The sequence below is a fragment of the Athene noctua genome, unplaced genomic scaffold (genome assembly GCF_965140245.1).
Source record: "Athene noctua unplaced genomic scaffold, bAthNoc1.hap1.1 HAP1_HAP1_scaffold_66, whole genome shotgun sequence".
In the NCBI taxonomy this organism is placed as follows: domain Eukaryota; kingdom Metazoa; phylum Chordata; class Aves; order Strigiformes; family Strigidae; genus Athene; species Athene noctua.
Window position 1 is genome coordinate 644,655 of NW_027437556.1, and position 27,827 is coordinate 672,481.

The 27,827-nt window shown below is 41.5% G+C and overlaps 1 protein-coding gene across 1 annotated transcript; it reads right to left on the reverse strand.

The window, feature by feature from the left end:
• Positions 1-443: 443 nt before the first annotated feature.
• LOC141955011 (ATPase family AAA domain-containing protein 2-like) lies at positions 444-27,782 on the reverse strand. The gene is made up of 25 exons (XM_074895083.1): positions 27,713-27,782; positions 27,180-27,243; positions 26,073-26,180; positions 25,092-25,200; positions 24,754-24,869; positions 23,323-23,497; positions 21,990-22,078; positions 21,488-21,647; positions 19,811-19,901; positions 19,057-19,371; positions 17,668-17,794; positions 16,105-16,288; positions 14,377-14,562; positions 12,971-13,103; positions 12,628-12,836; positions 11,213-11,372; positions 10,638-10,760; positions 10,394-10,543; positions 8,822-9,220; positions 8,083-8,204; positions 5,991-6,119; positions 5,568-5,622; positions 2,674-2,726; positions 2,320-2,512; positions 444-583 (listed from the first exon to the last, which is right to left on the reverse strand). Exons 1-25 carry the CDS (start codon positions 27,717-27,719, stop codon positions 444-446), a joined length of 3,597 nt encoding a protein of 1,198 aa, XP_074751184.1. The 5' UTR covers positions 27,720-27,782.
• Between the last annotated feature and the right edge of the window lie 45 nt (positions 27,783-27,827).

Genomic DNA, 27,827 nt, shown 5'->3' on the forward strand with positions numbered 1-27,827 from the left:
GAAGCGGCACCTATTCCAGCTTGCAGACCAAGAGACATCTCAGCCTTCACTATTTCACGTGACACGGGGCAAAGTAAACTTTGACCTACCAACAAGTCCAAGCAGCTTGGAAATCAAGCACAAATACCTACCCGATAACGGTCACTACTGCAGATACTCTGAGCCCTGTCAGAGATCCAGAACTGCCGCCATACACGGTTTATTGAAGTCGGTGTTGATCTCCCGTGCTGCTCATCCTGATCTAGGGGAGAGCCGAGCGTCAGAAGGCGCCCCAAGACCCAGACACCCCCAGAAGAACAAGCCAGACATCTTTCCCAACCTGGCCTGCACAGACACCGCACTGTTCCTCCACGCTCACACCCACTCCGCAACGCCACGGGATGCAAGACAACTCCGGAGCCAGCACTTCACGGCTCGTCGGCTGCCGTCAGTCTGTCTGTCGGTCAGTCCGTCAGCCCGAGAGCCGGCAGGGGCACGCAGCCCGGGAAACCGGGCGGGAACTCGCCAGCTCCTGCGGGCGCCCCGGGATTGAACTGCTGGCCTCTCCTTTCTGGCGGGCGAGTCCGCCGAATCTTCCTCCGCCCTGCGGCGAGCAAAGGGAAGCGCAGGGGTGAGAGACGGTCGGTCGTCGGGCTCGAAGGGGTTTAATCCCCTTGCGGGCCGGGCCGGGGGAGGGACGGAGCAGTCCGCTGCGAAGTTACGCCCCGGCTCTCCCCCCGCAGGCAGCCCGGAGCCCGCCGCACCCGGCCGGCGACACCCCCCGCCGCCACCGCCTCCCGGCCGCAGGGACAGCGCCAGCCACTCGCCCGCAGCCCCAGACAATAGGGAGGCGGGCGGGACGCGGCCGACCCACCGCGCCCACCCCGCGGGCGGCAGCGGGGCGGCAGCCCCCGCCGGGCCCGGCCCGGCCCCCCCGCCGGGCAGGACCCGCCGTCGCTGCCCTGCCGCCGCCGGGAGAGCACCCGGCCCGCTCCCCGGGGACGCGGGGCCGTGCGGGGAGCACGCCTCCCCGGGCGGGGGGGTCGCCCTCCCACCTCCTAGCGACAAGAGCCGCCCCTCCGCCCGCGCCGGCGGGAGACGCGAGCCCCTGCCTGACGGCGCCGCTCCGCCTCGCCCCTCGGCCCGCCCCGCCCGCCGGCCTGCCCGCCCGCCACCTCCGCTCGCGGCCGCGCCGCCATCTTGCGCTTCACCGACGACCGCCCCGCTCCTAGGGCGGGGGGCGGCGGGTGAGCCGGGAACTCCCAGCGCCGCCGCCCGCCCGGGCCCTCGCCTCGCCGCCTCCCGCGGCGCCCGCTCACATCCTCCCGGCGCCTCGCCGCCCCGGGGCGGGTGCGCGGGGCGGTCGGGCAGCCGCGGCCGGTGCCCCGGCTTCCCCAGCAGGGAGCGGGGCCGGGGCCGGAGCCGCCCCGCCGCCGCCCCGCCCGTCAGGTGGCAGACACCCGCTGGAGGGCGGCCCGGCTCCGCCGAGGAGCGGCCGGCCGTGGGGGACCTGCCCCGGCGCCGCAGCCCGGGGGCCGCCGGCGTCCCCTCGCCCTTCTTCCCGACGAGGTGCCGGCGCGCAGCGGCTGCGGCAGGGAAGAACGGGGGCGACGGGCCGGCAGTGGCCGGGCGGCAGCGGCGCCCTCGCGGCCTGCTCCTCCGCCGGCAAACTTCGGCTCCGCGCTGGCACCCGTTATGAACTGAGTTCTTAAAACTGGCTGAGTCAGAGTTCCCAATTTATTTATTTAGCAAGCGGCAACAAGCGAAACAGCGCTGGGCGGCCGGGGAGTCTCCTGCTCCAACAACGGACCGCACCCTCCAGGGCACTCTGTTTCAATCTTATACTACAAAGTATTACATAGTCATTATACACCTATACATATTCATTACTTGAACCCGCCTACTCCCGCTTCATATGGTAATTAGCTTATCAGTCCTTTAGGCTTGCACAGAAGTTGTTAAAACTACGGTCAGGGGTCTTCAAATCGTGGGGGGTGGTCTTCTGGGAGGAAGGCTGTGGGTCCTCCTCACGGTGTAGCTTGGAATGTGATGATCCTCTTGAGTCTGTAGTGTTCTTATCAATCTAGGCCCAGTAATCTCTTTGCATAATGAGATTCATGGTCATGAACATCCTCCTGTTTTATTCAATTATGCGCCTGCAATTCTCCACATCTTCTGACATACAGATGCTTCTTCTCTTGTTGTCCCCCCCCCTCCTTCCTGTCACTTTTTTTTTTTTTACACTATCAGGTTAGTTCAATGAAGCATTTGTTGTTAGTATTACACAATATGCAATAGTTCATATTACAGTTTGTTGAATTTGATGAACAGTCAGCTTACCACCTATCACAGCACCCTCCCGCCACACACCCAGGCGGGCGCTGAGGACCGCGTCGGCCGCAGCCCCGGGAGAGCGGCTTTGCCACCGCCAGCCCCGAGCATCCCTCAGGCGCCCCGAGCTGTCGCTGAGGGAGAACACTGCCGCAGGCTCCACAGACCCAATCCAGGGGCGAGGAGTGCAGAGGGAACGACTCTGAGGAAAAAAACACACACCCGTTATTTTTTTTTTTTTTCTGTCTTGTTACAGAACTTGGAGAAAGGGGACCTTTTCCTTTAGTACATACCTAGATATTTTAGTCAATATTTATTAAACTCCCCCTGCCTGCTTCTCAAAAATGTTGTGTTTATACGTACTCTTTCATCACTCTTTGCCTTTTTAGTTCGGACAGTAAAATGTGATTGTTTCCCTGAGAAAGAGAAAGAGGTGGCTTATGGGAACTGTTAAAGAGTTAACCATTGGTCATGGAAGATCAAGATTTACACCATTATAATTTTTTTTTAAAACTGCATAGGTACAGTATCCTGTTGAGACTGGCAACAGGAAGGAGTCTGATCAAAGCTTGGAAGAGCAAAAGTTCCAATCCCAGTAATGTTCCTGGTTCCTCATTTCCAGTCACTCCCGTTCAGTTTTTCCAAGCGTAATCTTGGGGAACACGGTCGGCGAACCACCCCCACAGTCCCATCGAGAATCGGTGACAGCAGCCAAGGTGGAGACCAAGAGAAGGAAAAATGACGTTAACTCCTGTATTACATTTCCAATGGAACACATTACACTGAAATGCAAGTTTTCAGTGTCGATTTTCTTCCTCCTGGACTTGCCTTTGCTGTATAACCAATACAGCAAGATGGGGGTAAGCTGCTCACATACAGTCCTTATTTTGAAGTCTTCAGACTCACAGTGGTTTTTAAGGGTAAGGTTTTGAATGATAAAAATTACTTTGCGATGAAAGTAGGTAGAGCAGACAAAAAAAACCCAACAAGGGGATTCATTTTTTATCAATACTCATCCAAACAACACAGATAGATGAAAAAATTCTGTGTAGGTTTGGACAAACACACTAGAAAGAAACAAAAAAAAAGAAAGCTAAAACATAAGAAACCAAACACACACAGAGGGACTGCAGTTAGGCATTCACTATCACCAGACATTCTGTATGTGAGATGACATTAACACAAGAGCAAAGTCTAGTGCCACCTATTTTATTGCAACTGATACAAAATTTTATTCTCATAAAATTAAGCTTTGCCTATCTTAATATTAATTTTAAAAAAATAACTCTGTCCAATTAACTGAGAAATGTGCTGGTTTGAAGAGTCATAAATCTTCAAAATGGGCTATTGCTTTGCTTTTATTCTAAATATATTTATCACGAACAATATATTCACTTCTATGTAATAAGGAGATACAATTCTCTCCAGGTTACTAGAAAAATAGTTACAAATTAATTCAACTACAAGATCACCTCATCTGCAACTAGCAATTTCTATTAAAATGCTACTCCCCAGTATCGAGATTGTCATTACAAGCAAGAATAAACTTTACCTTAGCAAGTTAGAGGGGTAAATCTTGCTTTGTTTCAAGTTAGGCTATTCTGACTGGCAAAAATAGGCCACAGCAGAAGTTCTTACATTTGTGGAAGGAGTGTTTCTCCCACATTCTTCAGGTTGTTGCTCTATGAAAACCACTTAAGGTGCTATCAGGTAATTAAAAAAACCCTCCCTCTGAAATGTGTGAAGAGGTTTCTAAAGGATTTACTTTTCATATACCAAAATGAGACGTGGTTTAAACCTTTATGTAATAAGCCATGGACTATACAACCCCACAGATTATTTCAGAAAAATGTATTCCCACAATGTGGAAAACAGTGATAAAAGCATATCACCTTTTCAACAGTTTTCTTTTAAAGAAAGGTACTGAAATTATCTGGGAGATATTCAGATCTGCAGCATTCCAAAGGCAATCACAGCAGTATGCCACATATATGTACATTTCTATATATAGGACAAAACTATCAAAGCACTTAAAATTTATTAAGAAAGTATTTTAAGATCTATATAATATATGTATAAATACGCAGAAGTAACCTTTGTTGAATTACACACATATAACAACATGGAATGAAAACATCACAAAGTATGCTGAAATCAATTTTATCACTGAGCATAACTGAAGGCTGCAATTTCTTTCTTCATTTCCTATTAAGAAAAAAAGACAGTAGCAGTCAGCATGAATATATGCTTAAGAACTCTGTTTATGTCTTCATAAAAAGAATCTGTACATACATGAAAATCTTAGTAATACTTAGCAAATACACAGGGTATCACCACCACAATGTCTTTCTATACCCACTAGTAGCTTCAAACACACCCTTATGCATCCAAAACAGAGAGGAGGCTAAGGAGACTCTATGGATCTGCATCAACAGTGCTTTCAACAGTTAGAAAGAGCAGGCAGTTCCTGAAAAGCCACAGCTAAAAGCTGGAAATGTTACTTTCTGCACTCTAACAAGTAATTCCTCAGAGTCCATCTCTACATACAGCAGAGCTCGTTCCTGACTGATTTGCACAGTCACTCTGAATACGAGATATTGTTATATATGTTAAAGCTAAAGGTAGAAGCAGAAAACAAAGAAACCCAGTCACTTTTAATTTAAGCATTAAAAGTTAAGTCACAAAAGCTCACAAGCCCTGAGATAACGTAAATAAATCCCTTCTCATGCTAAACTACGTCATTCTATGGGATGAAAGACGGGCACATATTTCAGGAATGGGCTCCCTGGATCCAAGTAATCCTCACTGTTGCACAATCAGAATGGAGTGTCTGTTCTAACTCTTTACCAGGTGGGAAGAAGGGATTGAGATGACCAGGGCCAAAGAGAAGAGGCTTCCTCTTCTTTAAGGCAGACTGAGAGGCATGAAGAATTTTATCTCTCTAAGGCACAAGCATCTCGGAGACAACTGGATTCAATGATCTTGAATCTGAAGACTGAATATCCAACCTATCTAAATGGATTTGATACTGGAAATGCCAGACTGGGACCATGGGTGCCTCTGGACGGTTTCTGCTGAGTTCTGACAACTCAGAGAGCCTCTCTTACAGGAAGAGATCAGAGAATTTGACTCGGCATTAAACCAGCATAGGCAGAAAACACCCCTTATGTCAAATTAAAGATGCTTGAGTCACACTAGTTAAAAAAAGGTTAAGATGAGACTACAGGAGAGTCTCAAAGTCTTGTTATGTCTCATACTTAAATTTCTTTTCAAGAACGGAATGACTGCTATATGAAGTATCACCACCTCTGCCTATAAGGGGAGAAAGAGGAAGCAACAGGTTGAGAAAAGCACCCTCATTTCACAGCCACCCGCCCCTAAAAAGGTTCTGGAGAAGCACTACTGACAGACTGAGGTTAACTGCTTTTGAGAGGGCTGTGTGGGTGTACCCCTTGACTTCAAGCCTTTTCCTGCTGAAGCTGCCAACAATTATGCCAAATACAACAATGGTTTTGCAATACGGATAAATGTCTTCCAGACAAATGAAAAAGTCTTGTCACACAGGTAACTAGGCAGCAAAGAGTCATGCTAAGTAAGCGTGATGTCTAGAGTACATGTACATGCGTAACACACACATGCATAACAGTGATGGAAAGTGCTATAAGACAAGAAAAACGTACCTTCGCTAATTTGGTTTTGTCGTAATCTTTCCGATGTTGGTAAATGCAGTGACTAAGAACAGCATAGAGTTTTTCCAGCTGAAATATACTGAAGTTCTCAGTTGCCACAGTGACAAAATGCAACAGTTGCTGAAGAAAAAAATGGAAACAGCAAGTTGAGAATAGTGCAAGAACCTCTGCATAGGCTCTTTATGTTTTTAGAAGCTAAACAGTAACAGCACAACACAAGTGACATCCTACTTCCTTATATTGTTAAATAAAATGAGTGATGCTTCAGAGAACAGATAAAATACCTCACAAGATTTAACTGGAGAAAATGAGGTTGGTTTTTTTCACACTTCAGAAAAAAGGAAGGATTAAATTTCAGACAATACTTTATTACTGATGAATCACATCAACAATTATAACTGTGAATCAACTGCTTCCAGAACAGCAGGGAATGACACAATCCACTTTGTTGTAGGGCAGCTGCCACAGCAAAGCCACCATTGCATTTCATGAGAGAAACTGTTTCTGCAATGCAGGGCACCACACAATGGATCTTCTAGATACAGCTGTGCCAGCTGGAAACAGAAGCATCCTTAGGGGCTCACCATTACCTGAACGTGTACTGTGCCTACAGCTGCTGGCAGAACACATTGCTCAGGTGTCTGAAGCACATCAGAAAGCAAAGTCAGATCCGTTAGCTCCCGCCTTTAAACTGACGAGTGGATAAACTAGTAGAGTATCTCTGCCTGTAGCAGATGACCCATCTCTCACATAGTTGTTTCTGGTAAAGATGTGAATGTGATAATCTCTGGGAAAGCAACAGGAACAAGGGAGTGGCAGCACCTTCTTCCCCTGCTGTAGTTGTTTAGTATCTGGGTGGTGTGTGAGGCTGTGAAGATTAGCTTAACAGAGCAGCCATACCAAATGAAAGTATTACTGCCTCACAACTGCCCATCGCCAAAGTCTGGCTGCCTCACATCAGATGCATTTCATGACTGTGTCACTCCTTGCAGCTGAAACATATACAAAGGCTCTATCGTACTTACCACCTGCCAAGTGGACAATAACCCTGGAGCACATTATTAGCACCCTGACTCTATGAAAAACCTATGTGGCTCCTCTGCATACACAGGAAGACATGAACAAAACCCCCTCCCTGAAATCTGCTTCTGTAGGAAGCCAGCTTTAAAAAGTTAGTTTCACCTCTACAAATTAAGTCACAGCTTAAAAATATGACAGAACTGTGCTGACGAGCCCCTTCACCAAAGGGGATTCCTGTCTGGCCACAATTTCCCAAACAGGGGAAATATCCATGTAATATTCCCTTTCTCATCATGGCAGGTAAACAGCAGCCCTCCTCTGCATTGGCCAACTTCCAGGACTGCAACCTAGCCATTTTCTTAATTTTCCTCACTGCAATATTCCCTGAAGATCAGGTCCTTCTTCTACCCTCTCCAATTCATGTTAAGGAACCTCTTTTACTCCCTGCAGCTGGGCCCATCTTTAAGTCTTTCCCCAGTTGTAGCCTAGGATAGCAACTTCTCTCCTACAAGAGACTGGAAAATCCTTATCACACTGTAACTATGAATGCAAAATTCTAACACTGGATTTTGAAAGAATTTCAGAAAAGCAGGTATTCGTATTTTAGCCATGATGAGCTTTATGCCAGCCTGGTAACTTCAGGTTTAAAGTCATCACTTGTAGAAATAGAGGTCCTTTTCAGGTTCCTAATAAATAAAAACCTGCAAGAAACCAAACCAAAACCCCCAAATCCATCACAGAAACTGTTAGGACATCACTAACCAACAGTACCAGCAGGTTGTCAGTGGGCTATTTTAAAATTCAGCAAGTCCTCTTAAATTAAAAAATGAGGAGAGAACCCAGTTTCCTAAAATTTAGTTCACCAAAAGCAAGAACAACAGTCTACACCAGGTGTGGAAACACAACAGTCATAGCCCATTACCAGTTCAATTACTTCACAAGCTATATATCCTCCCCATATATTGTTTTAATTGCCATTGTTTAATTGGCATTTAATTGGCAACTGTACTCATAGCAACAAAACGTCCCGCTTCAGTATTAACAAAACAGAAATTAGACTTACTGTGAACTGGTAATCGACAATCGTTGGCTGTGTGGCAGTCCCCGTGGATGGCTTGACATGTATCACCTGCTGCTCTTTGACCGGAGAATATCTTTCATGAATTACAGAGCATACCCAGAAATCTGGAATGACACAAATTTCTTAAGTCAGAATTTCTGTTTATCTGGAATACAGTATCAGTGAAGTATCCTGTACCTGGAACACAGTTCTTTCTGGAATGACAGAGACAAAACTGTTACCATTTTTTCACTGATAAATGCTTGACTTTCACTTTCTTTCTGGCAAAAGTCACTGATCCATAAAAATCAGCAACTCAGACACAAAAAAAAAAGCACTACGGAAGGCAGCAGGGGAAAAAATATCGTCACATTGCCATTACAGCACTGCATGGTAAAACTTGCAAAGTAATTCAGGCTAGGAAACACATCTTACATTGCAAACTTTAGGACATATGTCTTCTATTCCACATGTGACTCTGGCTCCACACTGCTTGAAGCACAGCTTGGTGCCATTTGAAAAACACACCTCAGAATCAAAAAAACAGCAGCTGCAAAAACCCATGAGTTTGGCTAGCATAACTAAAGGAGCGGCATCATTATGCAAGAAACATTGAGTGCTGGTTCTAGGGAGATACAGCAGCAATAACAGAATGGCATTAAAGATGACCAAATCCTACTAAGTAGTGTAACCCTCTTAGGAATAAAAAGGAGCTACATGACCTGTTTGACCTTTCACTTACCATTTGAATTTCCTTCTTCCAAACATTCTGCTACTTGGCAAGCCATCACTTCACTGTTCATTCCTAGGTCTGAAGGTTCAGGAAGCACGACACTCTTCTTTTCAAAAGCAGGCATTGTGAAAAGGAAAAATGTCTCATCTTCTGCCCCAGATTTATTTTCATTCCCATTTTTCTGTCGTTCTCGAAGTACATTTTCATTTTCTTCCACAGAGTAATCCCGTGTGGGCTCAACTTCAGCGTGATCCATATTAGAAACATGTTTTTCTGGAGACTCTTCACTGCTCTCTACCTCATTTTGCTCTTCCGGAACTTTATTTTCTTTATTGAACTGAAAATTCCTCCTCTTTGCCCTGATACCCAAAGAGCCTTTGTTCTTTTTGTATTTTCTTTTTGATACACCTACAAAGGGATACCAGAAAAAGTAATCCAAAACATTACCCAAGCAGTTCGTCCTTCCAAATCCAGCATCCTCATCTTACTTGACTTACAGGGAAAATGATCAAAGAAGCTCAAGTACCAGTGTCTGTCTCCCTACATGTGTCTAGAGAAAGAGTTGCAAATTAATGAGGTCAATTTGCTATTAGATTTTTCCATTCACAAAACCATCAGCTTCAAGATTTTTTGAGCAGAAAATTCTTACTTTTGATAGGAAGTATTACTGCAAAGCAAGGTTATTAGGTGAAGTTGCTTACTGTCTTACTCCGTGAATTAATCTAGATAAACAGAAAAGCGTTTGGAGACAAGCCCTTCTTCAAATCCGTTTTAAAGCTGTAAACTTCAAAAGCTAAATGTGTGTTGGGCAGAGTTAAAGAGACAATTCTAAGGGAATATTTACTGGAGAAAACATTGTCCGTAAACACTTATGCCTCATACGCTTTCTGATTCAGTTAACCTTGTTTAAAACATAATTCGCATTCTCGCCTTCCAGAAAAAGCCACCATTCTTTGTATTCAGGGAGTACCGCTCAAAGCATATGGGTGAAGTCAATGGCAAAATTCTCAGTCATGCCAGTGAGACCCAGGAAACTTCACACTATGTCATGTGCTTTAACGGAGACACCCAAGTCCCTTTGTTCTTTCATGTCCTTTTCACAGGAAGAGTGAGGAAATCATGATCTTTCCTTTACATATCTATCATGATTGTTCCCCTATTTTTTTTCCCCTTTCCCCCTTCAATTGGAAATCACAGGAAGAGGGAGCATAGAGTTTAGCATTTCTGGGCAGGAAAGGGAAAAATGCTGTTATTATATAACTAAGAACTAGTTGATTGTTCAGCAACTGCCAGGTACAACATTTTTGGCTTCAAGAGGTAGCAATTTAGGAGCCATTACATGTCAGTTGGGCCATCAAGGCCAGTATCTTACGATGTAAACTAACCACTGTACTTGACCTTCATAACCATACTGAATGAATGATCTCTGGATTTATCTCATATTTTGAAGCAAGTTAAAAAATATGATGACTCTGGCATGAAGAACCAGGCATCACAGTAACCTGTTATGTGATAAGAACAGAGAAGGCACTGTTGACTTTAACACCGTCTCCAAGAAAGTGTGAATAAAATGCCACTTGCCTTTAGAGCAGGGTGTACTGGAATTTATCGGTGCTGCTGGCATCTTCATTTTTTCATTACACTTTGGTTCTGTTTCCTTATACCCAGGAACAGAGTTCGGCTTTGGCATTGCACAGCAGTAAGATGGAGTATATGTTGAAGAGCTACAGCCTTGCAGGAAAGAAGAGACCAAAGAATTGTGTCTTGCATTGTTGGTCACAAATACTAAGACAAGTATTAAAGTCCTTAGCGTCAAAAAACATACCTCTTTCCTTACGAGATTCTTCAATCGCCTCACAGCATTGTTCAAAATCTTTGTCCAGTTCTGCCCTCACTATGGCGTATGCAGTATCTCTCAAAGTACAAGCTCTGTGCCTAATGAGGCAACCTGAAATTTTACAGGCAGAACTGAGTATTTTCTACCAGCCAATGAAATCCTTTATTTTGACTACTTAGAAAGATTTGTTCTTGTCATAGGTAGGTTATGAAAGGTTATCTCAGTGCATATTTTCCACATATATATATATCCACATATATATATATATATATCCTCACATATATATATATATTTATATATATATATAAAAAATATATATTTATATATATATTTATATATAGATATATAAACCAACATAAGAGTTAATTATTAAAGCAAAAGCACTAGTTACTGATCAACACTTCTATCGCCATTTCACACCCACGTAGTTCAACGCTACAACACTAGCAACCTGGCAAGAAACGCTCTCTGTGGGTGTTTAAAATGATCTAATCCCACAGATGACATCTATCAATTTATAAATTTAAAATTTTTCCAAATCCAGGATAAAAACACATCCTCACCTCCACGATCTTCAGCTGTGTTGTACTCTAAAGCATTGCTGCAGATTAGATCAATGTCTTTTAGAAAATCTTCTGCAGTCAGGTACTGGTGCAAGTCAATCTTAGAAAGAATGGTCGACAGGTCCATGGGCTGCTTAATAACTCTGGCATAATCAGATGCCTACAAATGAAATAAACATGCTCAGAGATTTAACACATTGTCTACCAAAATTAATTATTTTAATAAAGTCAAATAAAGTACTTTGTAAAAACCCCAAATATTTACGATCCATCCGAAAACACAGAAATTAACAAGTTCTTTTCTTGAAAATAGAAGGGCTACTTCAACTGGCTTTGAAGAAACAGACCAGAAGAGGGAAAGAAAGCAGCAGGGAGGTCAGAAGCCTGTGTGGGGCAGGGAAGAAAACAGACACCCAGAGTGGGATTCATTTCACTTTGCTTCAGAAAATCCCAGCCAAGAAACCTTTCTCAGTGAAGCCACCTAAGATTCTCTTTGTTGTTGGAGGCAAGGAAAAGGCTGCAGGAATTACACCATGGAAGCATCTGTCCTAGACATCTAGTTTAGAATGAGTTAACTGGACCCAGAGGTGCTGATTTCTTTTCTCAGACCATAAAAGGAGCCTAATGACTAGTTTAGGTGAGGACATCTATGTTTGCTTAGATTATTCACATCTCGGAAACTAGAAGTAAAGGGAAAAACAAGTCAGTGGATGCTTAGGGGAGCAGGACTTTGCTGAAACTCAAAGCTCTATTAAAACTACAGCTGACATGGAAGTATATGTCCCTGGCTTAGACTTATTCAATAAATTCAATGAGAAAGAGACTCAGAAGTGTATGGGAGGAAGAAGAAACCATACAGCCCTTACGGTTGATCTCATACTGAGGAGCCCCAGATGAAACGGAGAATAGAATCTTAACATTTATTTTAAAACTACTGCTTCTACTCTTGTTCTCAAAGAAACTACCAACAGTCAGTGAAAGAGCTTTAGACTTTATTGAAACAGTCCTATAGATACTGTTTCGAATAAAGAAAGAGATCTCTCTGCTTTTCAGTGCTGTAACACGCCTACACGTCAAAGCCTTTTAATGAGCAAACTGTGTTGATGTTTGGTCTAACTGGTAGTTGGACTAGATGACTGCCACAGGTCCCTTCTGACTAAAATATTCTAAAATTCTAATGGCATTTTAGAAGGAACCCAGGGCGTCCAGTGAATAGTCAAGTAACAGACACTCGAGAGCCTCAAGGAGTCAGCAAAAGCAAAATTCACTTCCTGCTTCTTGACAGACCAGAACAGTATGGTCCGAAAAACAAAGATAAACCTTCCTATAAAGAGAACACAAACACTGAGAAATAGACAGAGAGAAATGATGAATACACACGGATAAAATGGTATTAAAGGACAACAGTCATTTACCTCCCCTGGGTTAACAGGCTTTGTAAATGCTCTGAAACATCCATCAGCGGCAAGTCTGAGAGTCACATTCCGTAAGAAAACCCTAAGGTGATGCAACATCTCCTCCTTCTGCTCCTCCGGCTGTCTTATTTCTTTCTCTGTCAGCTCTTGAGGCTTAGGCGGCAGTGCTACAGGCAGTTCTTCAGGCAGTTCTTCCAGTGGCTGACAAGCTTAAATCAATCAGAAACTTCTACTCAATTTATGGTACTCAAACATAAGCATATGGAAAATTATTGATAGAAAATTACCACCACAGCAAATACTGTGTACCTATTAACTTACAGCTAGAGAAGTATATCCTCACCTGCGTTGCCCTTTGATGCAGGAAGTTTAGCAGCTTGATTTATAATTAAGTCCTCAAAAAACTTTCTTCTTTTGTCCTTATTAGGCAAGTGGAGTTGGAAAACTTCATAATCATTAATAAACAAGTCTTTTATCTAAAACATGAGGAGAAAAGATATTACAGATAGAAGGCTACACAAGTTTATATTCTCTTCCAAAAAGATGAGTACCTTTCTAAATTAGACCGAATAATCATCTAGACAAGACAAACTGTGAAAAAGTTATCTTCTTGGCCTTAAAAGGCTAGATTTTCATAGGTTAGCACGGCAGATTACGTATCTTCTCTAAGAAACTCCCCTAGAGCTCAAGCCCAGCAAAGGGACCATATGACACACTGATAAAGTGGTGACATTCACCACCTCCAAGACTGATGATTTTGCATTTACCTGCCTTGCTGCCCTTTAGTTTGAATCTTTATGGCAACTACAGAAGGAATGGGCAGGGTTCAGCAGATGAGTGAGGGCTTTTTGGTTTGGGTTTTTTGAAAATTAATTTCAGTGAGGTGTCTGAAGTTGCATACTTCCAAGTTTTACTCCCATTTTTCAATCTCTACTACCAAAAGGTATGGAAGGAATTTCAATACTTAATTTAGAAGGAATTTATTAACAGCTTAAAAACTTCTGTAGAAAGTTAAACTGTTTCAAAGCCCCTGATGATAAAACCATCTAGCTAAGCAAACACACCTCCCCCCCCCCCCAGTAACTGAGACAAGGTAATCAGAGCAGCATATTCACATTTGGAACACCTTTCTTTAATGCACACTCTCAGATGTCTAGAAAGCCACGCATGTACTCCTACTGAATTGTGTTAAGGAATACAGGTGAAAATCTGCTACCAAGTTAGAGAAGTTGGAACGTAGCTTTCTAATTTGTAAAGCGTTCACTTACATGGAGATTGAAATTTTTATGGAGGTATTTAAATTTGAAATGACATTCTGTCATTAATGGTGTGACCACTCTATTTTTTCAGTAAAAAGATCTTTCATTTTCAGTAAAGGGTTTTCAGTAAAAATATCTTTTTCCCATTTACATGGCAAACACTGTATATTCTTGACTAAGAACATACCTAACTATCTAGAAGTCACTGGAATTATGATCTGAAGTAAATTTATACATCTGTCTAATAAGCATGAATGTGCGAGAAGGTGGAAAAGTTGGGTCAAAGTCAATCTCTTTACTCAGAAAACACTTTACACAAATGCCTTCAGCATTGTTTTATTTAAGCAAATTTTAAGAGACCTGGTTAGGGTGCCTGAGTACTAACAGTGTAAATTTGCTTAACAGGGCACAGTACTCTGGTTCTTAAAGGACTGATCAATTAACAAGAAAGTGAATAAAAAAAAAATAAGACAAATATCAACAGAAGTACCTCGTTCGGGAGATCTGCATGACACACATCAGATGTTGCAAGCAGCAAAACTGGAGCAAATGCTGGAATGTTCCGCAGTAGTGTTATAAAAGTAGCTTTCAATGTAGGTCCAACAGCCTCCCACCACCAATGGATATGTGAGATGTAAATGATACTTGGTGCTGTTCTCTGAGCTTCTCGCATCAGCTGGTAAAAGAAAAGCTTGGATGAGAAAACTAAACCATGTAGAATAGGGTAACGAGTACGTCAAACTAAGAGTCAAGCTATCTTACGAAGCCAAAACATCAAAACAAACCAGCAGAAGAAGAACTTCTTAACAAGAAGGTAAAAGTTTCACTTTGACTCAAATATAGACATTGCTACGCAGATAGAAACAGATCTGAATTTCTGACCGATTTCAAAACTTCCTAGGCGTAAGATAACTCCTAAAGTGTTTCACAACTCAGCTGGTGTGGTGGTGTGCCCAAGACTAGCAGGAGAACAAGATAACCCTTCAGCAAGATGTACTAGTCTGGGTAAATCACTACATGACTGCAGCGACACCATTTTCAATTCAGAGTGGGCACATATTCAAGTCAGCCTGGAGCAGAGTCAGAACAACCAAAGACCTATGTGAGAAGATGAGGCCTGAGACTGTAGAAGAGGCCTGGTTACAATTCATAATTTCAAGTACATTTTGTAAGATTTGTGACCCTTCTTTAGCCTGTCTGAATAGGTCAGCCACGCACAGCCTCTCATTACCAAAGGATCCATCAGACCAGATCCCAATGCTTTGAAAGATCACAAGCCATTTCCTACAGGTAGTACCTCAACCACAAAGGAAGACATGCACCTACTGCATGAGGAGAATGGCAACAGTCCTTTCACATAGCAAATTTCTCTATGCACCCTTTGGGATTATCAGTATTCTGGGAGTGCCTGTCACAAGATGAGAAGTGCATGTGGTATATCTGGGCAGCGACTATAGGTTATAGGACTTCAGGTGCAACCACCACATAACAAGAAAGGAATTGCTCCTCTTATACGACTAAAGAGTATCTGGCCATGTAATGTGTCTGTCCTTACTTGTACAGCTCTGAAAAGCTGCTATTAAAGGTCAGAATATTTTAATACAGTGATGTCAAACAATGAAATGGATTTCCTGCCTACAAGTAAAAAGGAAAGCAGTGCTAAATCTGCTTACATTTAATTTTTCTAGTTAAGAACCCACACCATAGTACCAATGCAAGTGTTCCATGAATCTTAATGCTTCTACTGCATATACTGCAGCAGGGCAGCTGTATGTGTATAAAAAAGAAACACTTCTTTTCCCTAAAACCTCAATTGCTTTACCAATATAAAAGGTGGCTACAGAAAGTGCACGACAAACAGTCGGGCTGATGCAGAGCTATCTCCTGGGAGCACAGAGTCTTAAGCAGCAATGAAAACAACATTCTGGATCCCACCGAGTCTGGCAGGATTCCTAGCCATAATGAGACGTTTATTAGCAGCACCTCCCATCTTCTCCAGCTGCTAACAACATCCTCACTGTTTAATTTGAAATGGAAAATATGGGCATGTACAACATCCTTAGTGTCATCCGATCTAGAAAAAAAAGCGGATTTTCAGACAAAAGTAAACCTAACAGCACATTCAAGCCAGGCCAACTCCATTAACAATGAATTTTGCTTACTTTACTGGTTTACATACAGTTCATGTATTTTAGGAGATTAAAGAGGAAACAGATACCTGTGCACATGTTTCTTCTGGAGACGTGACGCTACTAAACAAAACAGCTAGGTCTAGTGCATAAACTGGAAACTTTTCCAGGGCATGTATTACTGCAGGTGCCAAATGAGAAGCTTGCCCATATCCTGAATCTCCAGTTATTAAGAACCGTGGCCTGCAAGATGTCGGCTGATAATGAGCATTTCTAGAACAGTAAGGAGAAAGTAAGTTTAAAAAGGACGTGATGAATAGGCATACAGATGTTATTTTTTTTTTTTCCTATGCACTTTTTTCTTTTGGTAAATACTCTCCATTTTCAAGCAAATAAGAAGCTGGCCTGTGATCAGGAAGACCATCACAGCCCATTTTATTACAAACAGGTACCCTACTTCCCCTAAGAAAACCTGCCAATCCCCAGCGTGTCTGCTCTTCGTTGGGCTCAGTTAAGTACCAGCTCTTCAATTCCACAGGGGGACTGTCCAGCTCAATACACACATGACAACTCATCAGTAACCTGATATGGGGGAAAACAACTCTCAGCACACACTAGTCTGGATCTCTTCACCACCCATACGCACCAGTTTAAGTAACTGTGAGATCTCTACACCTGTCAAGTTTAGCTGAAATTTGGCCATAGTTACTGGAGATTGTGGGAAGGAAGGGGCAGAACCATATTTTTAGAAAAAAAAATAACATGGGCACTGAAACACATTAGCTGTTATCTCAAGTGCACAGTTGGATCGGTTAAATTACAGCGGTATACTGAAGACGTAGAAGATTTAGATTTGTTTTATTCAGCCACTCTAATTGTTTCACTTTGAATTGTGCATTCGTTTCTCAGTCATGTTGCTTTACTCCCACAAAACACATTTGTGAAAAGCATTTGATTTTTCCACCCCAATACTGTTGTACTTTTACTGGGTGAAGTCCAAGATCCTAGAGACCTAACCAAGCTCAGCAAGTCCAAAGATTTTCTGGACAGCACAGTGACAGAAAGTGAGAAAAATAACTGACACTACAGGGATGACAGGAATCTCTTTTTTCAACTGTTGGCTTATACGACTTCCACAGTAAAATGTCAAAAGATTAACATTAATTTAGTAGGTGAAAGTTACAAAATGCAGACATCATTTATGTTTTTCTCACAGTGTTTTAACGAGCCCTTTCTCAATTTTGTTTCTGCTACATAATTTGCTACTGGTTTAACGCTCCTGGAAGGTAGAAGGTCAAAAGATGGCTACACAAATCCATAGGAGTTTTTTAGCTAGAAGGACAGACAGCACATTTCTCTGGTCTTGAGTCTTTCAAGGAATACCATGGGTTAAATCATGTTCTAATAGTCTGTAGACCACTGACTTGGGAAAAGAGGGCCGGGCCGTTCAGTTTAATGGGTTATGATCATGTACTCCGTTATAACATTAGTAACCAGCTGGACCTTCACCCTTACGTCTTGCAAAGACTGATCACACACACCCCACACCCCCCCCCCCCCGCTTTACTCCTTCATCTACCACCCTTCACATCAAAACTCTTTACAGACCCAGCCATCTTCAAAACATAAACATAAAGGGGATAAACATTTACCTGCTGAAAGTGAGGAGGCTTTCCTTTTGTCTATCAGGCATATTATGAGTTGGCTCATCTTCAAAGATTGATGGTAATTCCTCATCGCTGTCAATCACATCATCTCTTAAAATATTATTTAAACTGTCTGAAAGATAAGTTTGTTAACTTTCCTCAATAGTCCATCTCTCAATATCACATTAATCCATTAATCAAGCTTCTAACTCAGTGTTGGAAACCACTTGTATTTGAGGGCACATGCTGAAAGCTATTTTCTGGAGTTCATTCTACCACAGATCTGAGACTGCACAAGTCTCTACAAAGCTGTCCTACATCCCGTGATTTGCGTAAGCTATTATCCCTCTGTTGGTGAAAACTTGGAGGTTTTTTTCCTTAGAATAAAGACGATTAGGAACAACTTCTGTAGTTCCCAGACACGTGAAAAACCCAATAAGGCTACTTCTTTCTGGAGGAGGTTCCCCCACTGGATGTGGAGCAATTAATGCGATTCATGCAATTAGTGCATGAATGCGATGGCCACAGACTTCAATTTGTCTCGGACTAGTAAGTCAGAATATAATAACCTACTAAATACGGCTCCTTGCCGATCACTGAAGGAGGAGATAAGGTAAAGCGGGCAGCAGAGAGAGAATGCCATTACCAATCCCCGAGCCTCTCTGCTTTGATTTGGCTGGTGGAGTTTTGCCTCTGTTTTTCCCCAATGCAAATACATCTCCCAGACCTACTGGGAGCAATATTGGTGGAATATTCTCCAGGAATGAGCATAACAACTAACTATTCACAAATTTCCATTAATCAGGAGTGGAGTGAGTCGATACATTTACTTGCTCACACCAACTGACAGACTAAACCTGATCAGGGCTGATACAGTCAGGAGCATGAGGTGACATATGCTATGCAAGCCAAGCCCCGAAGTATCCACTCCTAGAACATTCTGATCTCACGTGCAAGTGTACAGTGTGATCCACAAACATTTCAATTCAGAGACTATGGTTAAAAGTCATGACACCTAAACCAGTATTTAGCTTAAACCCCTTGTCTTGTGGTCCTGACAGTCTTCAGACAGGAATTAGAAGCATTCATGTAAAAATACCCTTGTCTCCCCATTTACACATTTATTTTGAAAGAGGTGCCCCATACATTAAACTTTAGATCCATCTCTAGAAATTACAAATACCGTGTTAGCTACTGTCAGAAACAGGGTGCTCTAGCAGAGAACACACAGCGCTCTATTCCAAACGACAAGTCATTCACAGCTCTCATGCAGCACTGTGCACATGCATATTATCACATTCTACTATCGTTACAGCTGAGAGGTTTGCCTATGTTGACTGCACAAACCAGAACTTTTGCCCTGGCAGAATTTTAAAGTGGATGTTCTTGCTGTACCTTGCTGTTGGTTCTCCTTTAGTGCAGTCTCTGCATGGGGAAATACTTTCTGTAAGGCTTGTAAAATTTCTGCTAGGGTGTTTTCAAGCAGTGGTTTTGAAATAGGGGGTAGCGGTTGCCCAGGTGAAGTCACAGCCCTCTGTGAAGATGGAACAATCTTCTTCATAGCCACGACAAAATCCTTTGCTGTTATTTTAATAGAATTGGTATCTAACTGCAGTTTCTCATCACTTTTGTATATCTGAGGATAGCAGCGACGCAAAGCACAGAGGGCAGTTTCAGCACATAACGATTTAATATCAGCACCACAGTATCCTAATAAACAAAACAAGAATCACGTTAGGTCAGTTTCAGGCGACACAGAAGTAAAGGCCAAGGTTTCTAAAGTGCAACCCTGAAAGACTCTGTATACAGCCCAACATTAACTGGTTAAGAGAGAATTTAGAGTGACTGCACTGCGGAGAAATTTTGTTATGTGGTTTGCAGCTTGATATCCTGCACTTATGAAGCAGCATCACAGTCAAAACTTTGCTCCCAAGGAAGATGCCCAAACCCCGTTCAACATTCTGACAGACAAAATAAAATCAAAAGAAAAGAAGCATCTGACATTGTCGTTATTTGCTCCCAAGACGTGCCAGTTGCCTCACCGCCTCACTCTGCAGGCAAGGCACAAGAGCTGGGGTAGAGCCTGACACAAGCCCAGATTCCTTGGGGCTCAGTCACATACAGTAACTCACTTAGTTTTCAAACTTACCAACACATTTTTCAGCTAGGTCTTCAAGAAACCTGTCCGATGGCTTAGGGTTCCAGCCTTGCGTGTGAATCTTTATAATCTCTTTTCTAGACTGGAAACAGAATGGTTGCCTTTTAGTTTGTCCCAGGTTTTTTCTTAAAAAAACCCTCAAAACCACAGAACAAAACCCCAAAAAACCTCACAATAATACAAATAATTCTCTTCTCTACTAAACTTCTAAGAATTTTAAAGTTCAGTTAATATGCTCTCTGCTTTTTCAAGCACAATATTTAATCATTCTCAACTTGTTACATTAAACTCTTCCTGGGGGTCTGCAGTGAAATCTAATGCATTTATAGCTTCCATAAAAAGTAAGTTTCCACAAGTAGAAGACCTAATGGTCCTAAGGAAGAACCTCTAGTGAAAAAATAACTAAATTATTTGCAAACAGAGATTTTTGACCAAAGAAAATTCTCTCAAATTCAGCAAAACTTCATGGTGACAGTCTCATTAGTTCATCAAATTTGCTTTTCTGCAGATGCATTCAAGGAAAACAGTCCTAGCACAACATTTCAAATTGCTACAATTGTAACAAAGAATAATAATTATGACTCAAACTACTGTCACTGATCCAGAAAGTGTCAAATGTTGCCTATCCTCATCTCCAATTAGCAAGACTTTCATTTAAGTATTTCCTGGTACATAGATTAATTAGGGCAGATTTCTAGATTTCCACAGTAGGGAGTAGCATATTTGATCTGTTTCATGGTGCCCCCTCTCCTGTTGCTGAGAGCAGGTAAAAACTGGAGACACATGTTTGTTTTAAATACACTGTTTAGTGCACTTTCACCAGCCTTCAATCCAGTAAGTGTTTTATCCTTTTTCCAAAAAGCACTAATAAAAGAAAAAGAAGTGTCAGTGACAGCCAGAGGGAAAACACAAAACCAGCCTTCCAGTTTTGCACGCTGTCGTCACCCTTTCAATATGTTTTGGTTGCTATAATATTGTAATTAAATAATTATAATAGAATTAGAATGATATTATTATTATTTGGTTGCTATAATACTTTCATTGCTTAGCTATCACCGTTGAGCTAGAAGCTTCCCAAGCCCTCCACCTGTGCAGCGTCCTTCACCCCTTTGTCCAAATCCCTGTTAATAAGTACCTCTCCCAGGATACCCAGCCTGGGAACAATCCAACACAGAAGAGCTGCTACCCCTTCACAAACCAAGAGCAAGAACAATTCAGGGTGAAAGTGCCCAAGTGAATTAAATAAGTAAGCAAGCATGAACTGCTTTGGCAACAGGAAATTTTCATTCACTCCTGCACCCTGGTTAAGGTTTTTGTTATCAAAAATGAAATTCTTGTGTGCACACCATTTCTTTCATTTCCAAGATGAGATAGCAGTAATTTGTAGCCAATTCATACATTCAATCTTTCTTAAACATTTGATAGAAGCATCCCATTTTCTTGGCTGGTCACAGTGAAACCAGAACTAATTACAGAACTTAATCATAAATATTCAAGTATCAGATCTGCCCTCCACAGTACAAGACAGTCTCTCCAGATATCCCTCTTTCGTCCACGTTGTACAAAACCAGTTTTGATTTTAACTGCTCAGTGATACTGCATTGTTACATGGTTTTGTTATAAAGATGGACTCTGCTACATTAGCATTAAGACAGTTTAAGTTCTTACCTCTTTATTTGGCAAGCTGAAGAGGAGCTCTCGATCAAAGCGTCCCGGTCTTCGTAAAGCGGGATCTACGGCATCCAGTCTGTTGGTGGCTCCGATTACCACAACCTCTCCTCTGCTGTTTAAGCCATCCATGAGTGCCAGAAGTGTTGAAACAAGAGAGCTAACAGGAAGATATAATTTTAATTCACTGGTTTAGTAAATTCTGTTATGTTTTACATGGCCTTCTCCAACGATCACCCCAAAAGGATAAGCTTTTAGTTGATTTTTAACAGATTAGTGACTCATTTGAAGACATACAAAAAATAGATAAGGTAACACAAGCCTTGTGCTGATCTCAAGCTTAGTGAATTGTTTCCAACTATTGTTTAAAAATCAACGGAAATTTAGTAGCACTGTATTACTAGTTTTCAGGATAAATGAATGTGTCACAAAGTTAAATAGGTTGTGATCTTCTTTTCACAAAGATCGAGCAGTTTCTACGTAGGTACAAAAAATGTACTACCTGTAAACTTGGTCTTGCTTACTGGACCTCACAGGAGCAAGACCATCTATCTCATCAAAGAAAATAATTGAAGGTCGCATCCGGTAGGCCTGGAATGAAAACACAGGAATGCTGACAGAAGTAAACCAGCACTATTTTAAAGAGAAAATGCATGAAAAACGTTATGGTTGGAAGGTCACTAGAACTAGATCTTCAGACTAGCATCAGGGATCTCTACTAATTGAGCAAATGGAGTAAGTGCCATGAGTAACAGAAGACAGCAGCCTATGTCAGCCCCCCTGAGACTGGGTGATAGGAAACAAATCATACCAGTACTTTTTACAGCTCTTTGGCAACCACTGAGAACAGAGCCGGGACTTAATTCAATTACAGGTTCTGGAAGCAAGCTTCCATTATCAATTTGAATGACCGTGCTTTTAGCCTGTATCTTTCTCCCTCTGATCTAAAGCCACCATATCATAAGGAGGTGAAAGTCCCCCTGTGCTCTGCACTGGTGAGGCCACACCTGGAGTGTTGTGTCCAGTTTTGGGCACCTCAATACGAGAGAGACAGCGAGGTGCTGGAGCAAGTGCAGAGGAGGGCAATGAGGGTGGTGAAGGGCCTGGAGAATAAATCCTGTGTGGAGAGACTGAGGGAGCTGGGACTGTTCAGTCTGAGGAAGAGAAGGCTGAGGGGAGACCTCATCACTCTCTACAGCTCCCTGAAAGGACATTGTAGAGAGGTTGGTGCTGGTCTCTTCTCACAGGTGACACAACAAGGGGGAACGGCTTTAAACTCCAATGGGGGAAGTTTAGACTGGACATTAGGAAAAAAATTTTCACAGAAAGAGTGGTCAGACAATGGAATAGGCTGCCCAGGGAGGTGGTGGAGTCACCATCCCTGGATATGTTTAAGGGTTGTTTAGATGAGATGTTGGGGGATATGGTGTAGGAGAGAACTTCGTGGAGCAGGGCTGATGGTTGGACTCGATGATCCCAAGGGTCTTTTCCAACCTGAATGATTCTGTTCTATGATTCATATCTCTTGCCTCTTGAAACCCTTTTTGTGGCTGGTTTTTTTTTTGGGGGGGGGGAAAGTTTGGTGGTGCGTTTTTGTTTTATTTTGTGGCAGAGGGTGGGCGTTTGCTTTGAGAGGTTTTCTTGTTTATTAATCTTTCACAGTACACCTCAAGATTTCAAGCCCCTAAAAAAACCCACTGAAAAAGGAAACACGGGCAATCCCATTTTAGTGGAAGGAACTGACAAAACACAAAAAAGAGTGAACTGTTCTTAAAAATACTCACCACAGAAAATTACAGTTACAGCTCAGAACACATAGCACATTTCAACCTTACCTGATCAAATAACATACGAAGCTCTCGTTCAGATTCACCCACCCATTTACTCAGGCAGTCAGCACCTTTTTTCATGAAAAAGGCTATTCTCCTGCCACCTTGGCTACATTCATTAGCAAGTGCACGAGCCACCAGTGTCTTGCCAGTCCCTGGCGGACCATAGAATAGGCAGCCTCTGCAATTACAAAAAAAAAAAAAAAGATTTAAGAAAAAAAACATTACAACCCCCATCCCTAAAACGCACAACTCTTCTCTCCTAAATAAAAGATTTCATCTATACAACAGCAGTAACAGCTGAAGTGTGAGAAAAGACAAATTGGATGGAAGTTTTGTGTTCCTGCACAATTCAACAAGGCAGCAAACAAAATGAACAAAGAATATAACACAGATGTACAAAACCCTGAGAAAAGATCCACAAGGACACTTCCAAAACTGATGACAAACCAACAGGGGTGGTTACAGCACGGGGGAACCAAACAAGAACAAACTTCAGTGAAGGATGAGACGGGGCTCTAACATGAATCACCAGTTCAGTTTTTAGTGATGCACTGCATATTCATTCTTGTTTTCACAAGAATCAAGATTTGGTAGTAAAGCATTTCATTCTCCTTCAAAAAGCTTTAAGTTACTGGATTTGGACTCCCAGACCATCCATTGCTGATGATAAATGAGGAGGAACTCTAAAGCTGGGAGGATATTCTGCATTTCCAGATAAACATACTCTTCATCTAAAAAAACTAATACACTGCTCTTTCAAGAGAATTCCAATGAAGAAAGAAGCAAAACACTGAGAGATTTTATTTTGATTATTTGCAATAGTTTTAAGTTCCTGAAAGCAAAGAATTTAAAGTCATATTTCAATGTCCGTGATCGAGTTTTGCTGACGAAGAGCATATAAAGCTAACAACTAGATCTCTAATAATTTCATCTCATAATGCAGAACTAATTTAGCTGTATAAGAAGTGGACACATTCTTATTTTAGCCCGAACACAAACACACACTGCAAGGTTCTAGTTGCAAGTCTTATCAATTGTAAAATTGCTACTTGAGCACTTGAAAAAAAAAAAACCACACAACCAAAGAGTCAGTGGGAGAGACAAGTGGACGACTTCCAAGCAACACACATGACTACCAATAATTAACTCCTCCTTGCTTGTAAACTAATTAAGCTGACTTGTACATAGCACTCAAAAACAACATAACGCCACCTTTTAAAGGCAAGACACCTTTAAAGTGTATTCTCACCAAAAACTAAATCTTTGAGCCCACACGTATTCTGGATTCTATCCATTTTCAAGAAATTACTTTTTGCTACTGCTAAAATCCTCATCAACATCACTGAAAATTTTGAAGCATGTAAATATATTGATACCTCAGTCAAATATTCTACGGAAAACAAGTGAATTATAGTTTCAAGCAATGTCTGTTACCTTGGCGGTTGAATTTTCAATCCCTGAAAGACTTCTGGGTAAAGCAGTGGAAAAATGACCATCTCCTTTAAAGCTGCAATGTGGTCAGAAAGACCACCCACACCATCAAATCGTACCTAAAAATAAATTCAGTAGAACACATTTTTGCATGTTAAAGAAAGCTGCACCCACAATAAGGTTCCATCAGAAATCACATGTCAGCACAAATGTAACATTCTGGGCAGTTTCAAATTGCTCGAGAAAAACCGTTAACCAAGGTAGCTGTAGACAGCACGTTATTGAAAGCTTTTATAAGCCCTGTAAACAATTCACTGACACAATGAACTAAAAATACTTACCAGACCATCTGTTTGCATTGGATCACCATCAGACAGACCTGTTCCAATCTTCATTCGATCCTTGTGAATTCTCTTCAACATATCTTTCCCAAAGTTTAGTGGAAGACACCTGTTTTGAATTAAGGAGAAAGAGAAAGGCGCTTTCTAACTTACGATGCAGCTAGAAGATTTTTGCTTTTACAATGATGGGAAGCGAATGCACAAAAACCTCACGAATTACCAGAAACTTCCTAAATAGTTAAATGTTCCTTCAAATGGGTTTACATTTAATATCCATAAGTAAATAAAGGAAAATGGTCACTCCAGACATTAAAGCATTAATTATTTTAACAACTCTTAGCACTTACGAATATCCACGCCAGTATGAATGCAAGAAACAGCTATGCTGTACGTGGAGACCATGAACTGACCTTGACTCGTGTGATGGAAGAACCCCCTAAAATACACTGACATCTTTTAAAGATTTTACATTCAAAAAGTTACAGCCCAAGGGGATACTTATTTCAGTGTGGATTAACATGATGAAGGCTGTCCACCAGTGCTGGGACTTGCTGAGGACTTTACGATATATGTGCCAGAAGACACACAGGTCTGAAAGACATCAGGCTGAAAACTTATCTGTTAAACCGTCATTAAAATAGTTCTTCTAGAGCATTTGTTATGTAAGAAAACCTCAGTCATTTCCTCTATTTATAACTTTTTTTTTTTTTTTTACAGTGGTTTTCTTTCTGAATAAACCTCTGTAAAGCACAGTAATTAAAACATGATATAAGTGTTCCTCCCACCATTCCCACCTAGAGATCAAATTGCTTCTTAAAAATCAATTCTAAAAATCCAGTTTTAGAGAGTCCAGTTACAGTTGTCACTATCAACAGATGTGATTAGATATTGCGACAGTTTAGAAAGTGCACAAGAGGAAGAGGATAACATTTCACAGTTAGGCAGATGCAAACTCCTCCCAGATTCTCCAATTTCATTAACCTTCTTAAATCTCTGTTATGGGTGTTCTTCCTATGGCTCTCAAACTGCTCTTCATCTTCAGATGACGATGAGGATGAGGAATCACTGTCGTGGACTGCCTGTCTCCGTCTGCATACATTGAAACAAGCAAGTAACCAAACTGAAGTACGCACTAAGTCATATTGAAATCTAAGTGAATTCTATCGCAGAATTTACTTTGAGATCTATTAAGTTTCCAGATCGTTTCACTCTTATGAATGAATCTGATTTCAAGTTACATTACATGACTTTCCTTGTGACAGCAAAATTTAGTTTTTCTTTGGAAGGTAAAATGTTTAACCAGTTCACAAAATTTCATAAACAGATTACTCATTTTGTCCAATCTTTCTCACACACACAAACAGAACCTCACTTAGCATTATGTATCCACTCTGGGAAACATAATCCTTTTTAACTTATTTAAAAATTTGTCTTCAAAACCCCTTCCTTCCATAACTGTCTGCTTTCAAGGATGCAAAACAAAGCGCTTCCTATCTAGCAAGAGACCCCATTCTCCATGCTCTAACCGGTTACAGGATCCAAAATCCCTTTGTCATTACTATTGCAATTTATAAACTCATTTAGCACTTTTCCTGTTTAAGAACAGTTTCTTACGGAAAAATTAACTGATTCCAGAGAGGAATCAGTATTTGAGTGATCAACAAAAAATTAAAACTTCCATACAGGTTCTCCCTCTATTATCATCAATTTTAAGAAAATAATTTGTATCCCTCAAGATTAAATAGTCTATGATTTTCAGACAGATATGCTGGCTTCAATTCCACAATAAAAGAATCTCAGTTCCACAATCTCTGCCACAACCTCCATAATCACCTTATCAGTGATAAGGTAGCATCAGTAAAAAGGCAGTAAAAATCCCTTTTTAAAAAATCTAATGGCTAATAAAAAGTATAGCCTCCCCCCCAACATTCGTTGTCTTTATACCCTCAGACCACATCGATAATCCTACTATTAACTTGTAATTACCACCAATACAGAAACCCTTGAAAGCTTCATTCAATAATGTGACTGACGGCACTATTGATAAAGAAGAACTATCACTATTCTATAGAAGAACTATACACCAACCTCTTATTTCTTCTGGAAGACCCTTGTGACTGGCCTGAAAAATACATCTTACGCTCTTCCGGTTCTGTTGAAAGCAAAGAATTTAGAACAATGTTACAGACAAGTTTAAGAGAAAGCAGGATAGTGAAGGAGGCAGAAAACATGATGTGTTTCACCCATCTCTAATTTCAGAAGAAGTTGCAAGTGATTTGGGAAGGGGATTTCATTTTTTGTAAATCAGTGCACAGTATAAATGAAAAAACACATACCTGCTTTTTAAGGAGAACTGAAGAACACAAGGGGAAGATTATCAAGTGTGTTTAATTACTGTTCTTCGAAGGATATGTAGGTAATTTTTTTACCAAAAATCAACAGTAAGTATGACAAATGGCAAAGAAAGATCATGTGCACAGGATACATGTATTTAATAAAATTTACTTGCAGAATGAAGGTAAGAAATGTAAATAGGAGTGTGTGTATATATATTTTCATTCCACAAAACCTCACTCATACGCAAGAAATTAGTCTGAAGAGGAACTATGCATATAACGTACTTGCCATCGGAGCTTGATAGCGCTGAACAGTTTTCCTCTGTCGAAAGTTGTAACGCTTTTGAGTGTCTTCACCATCACCTTTCGCGTCGCTTTCTTCCGATAAAACTACTGTACA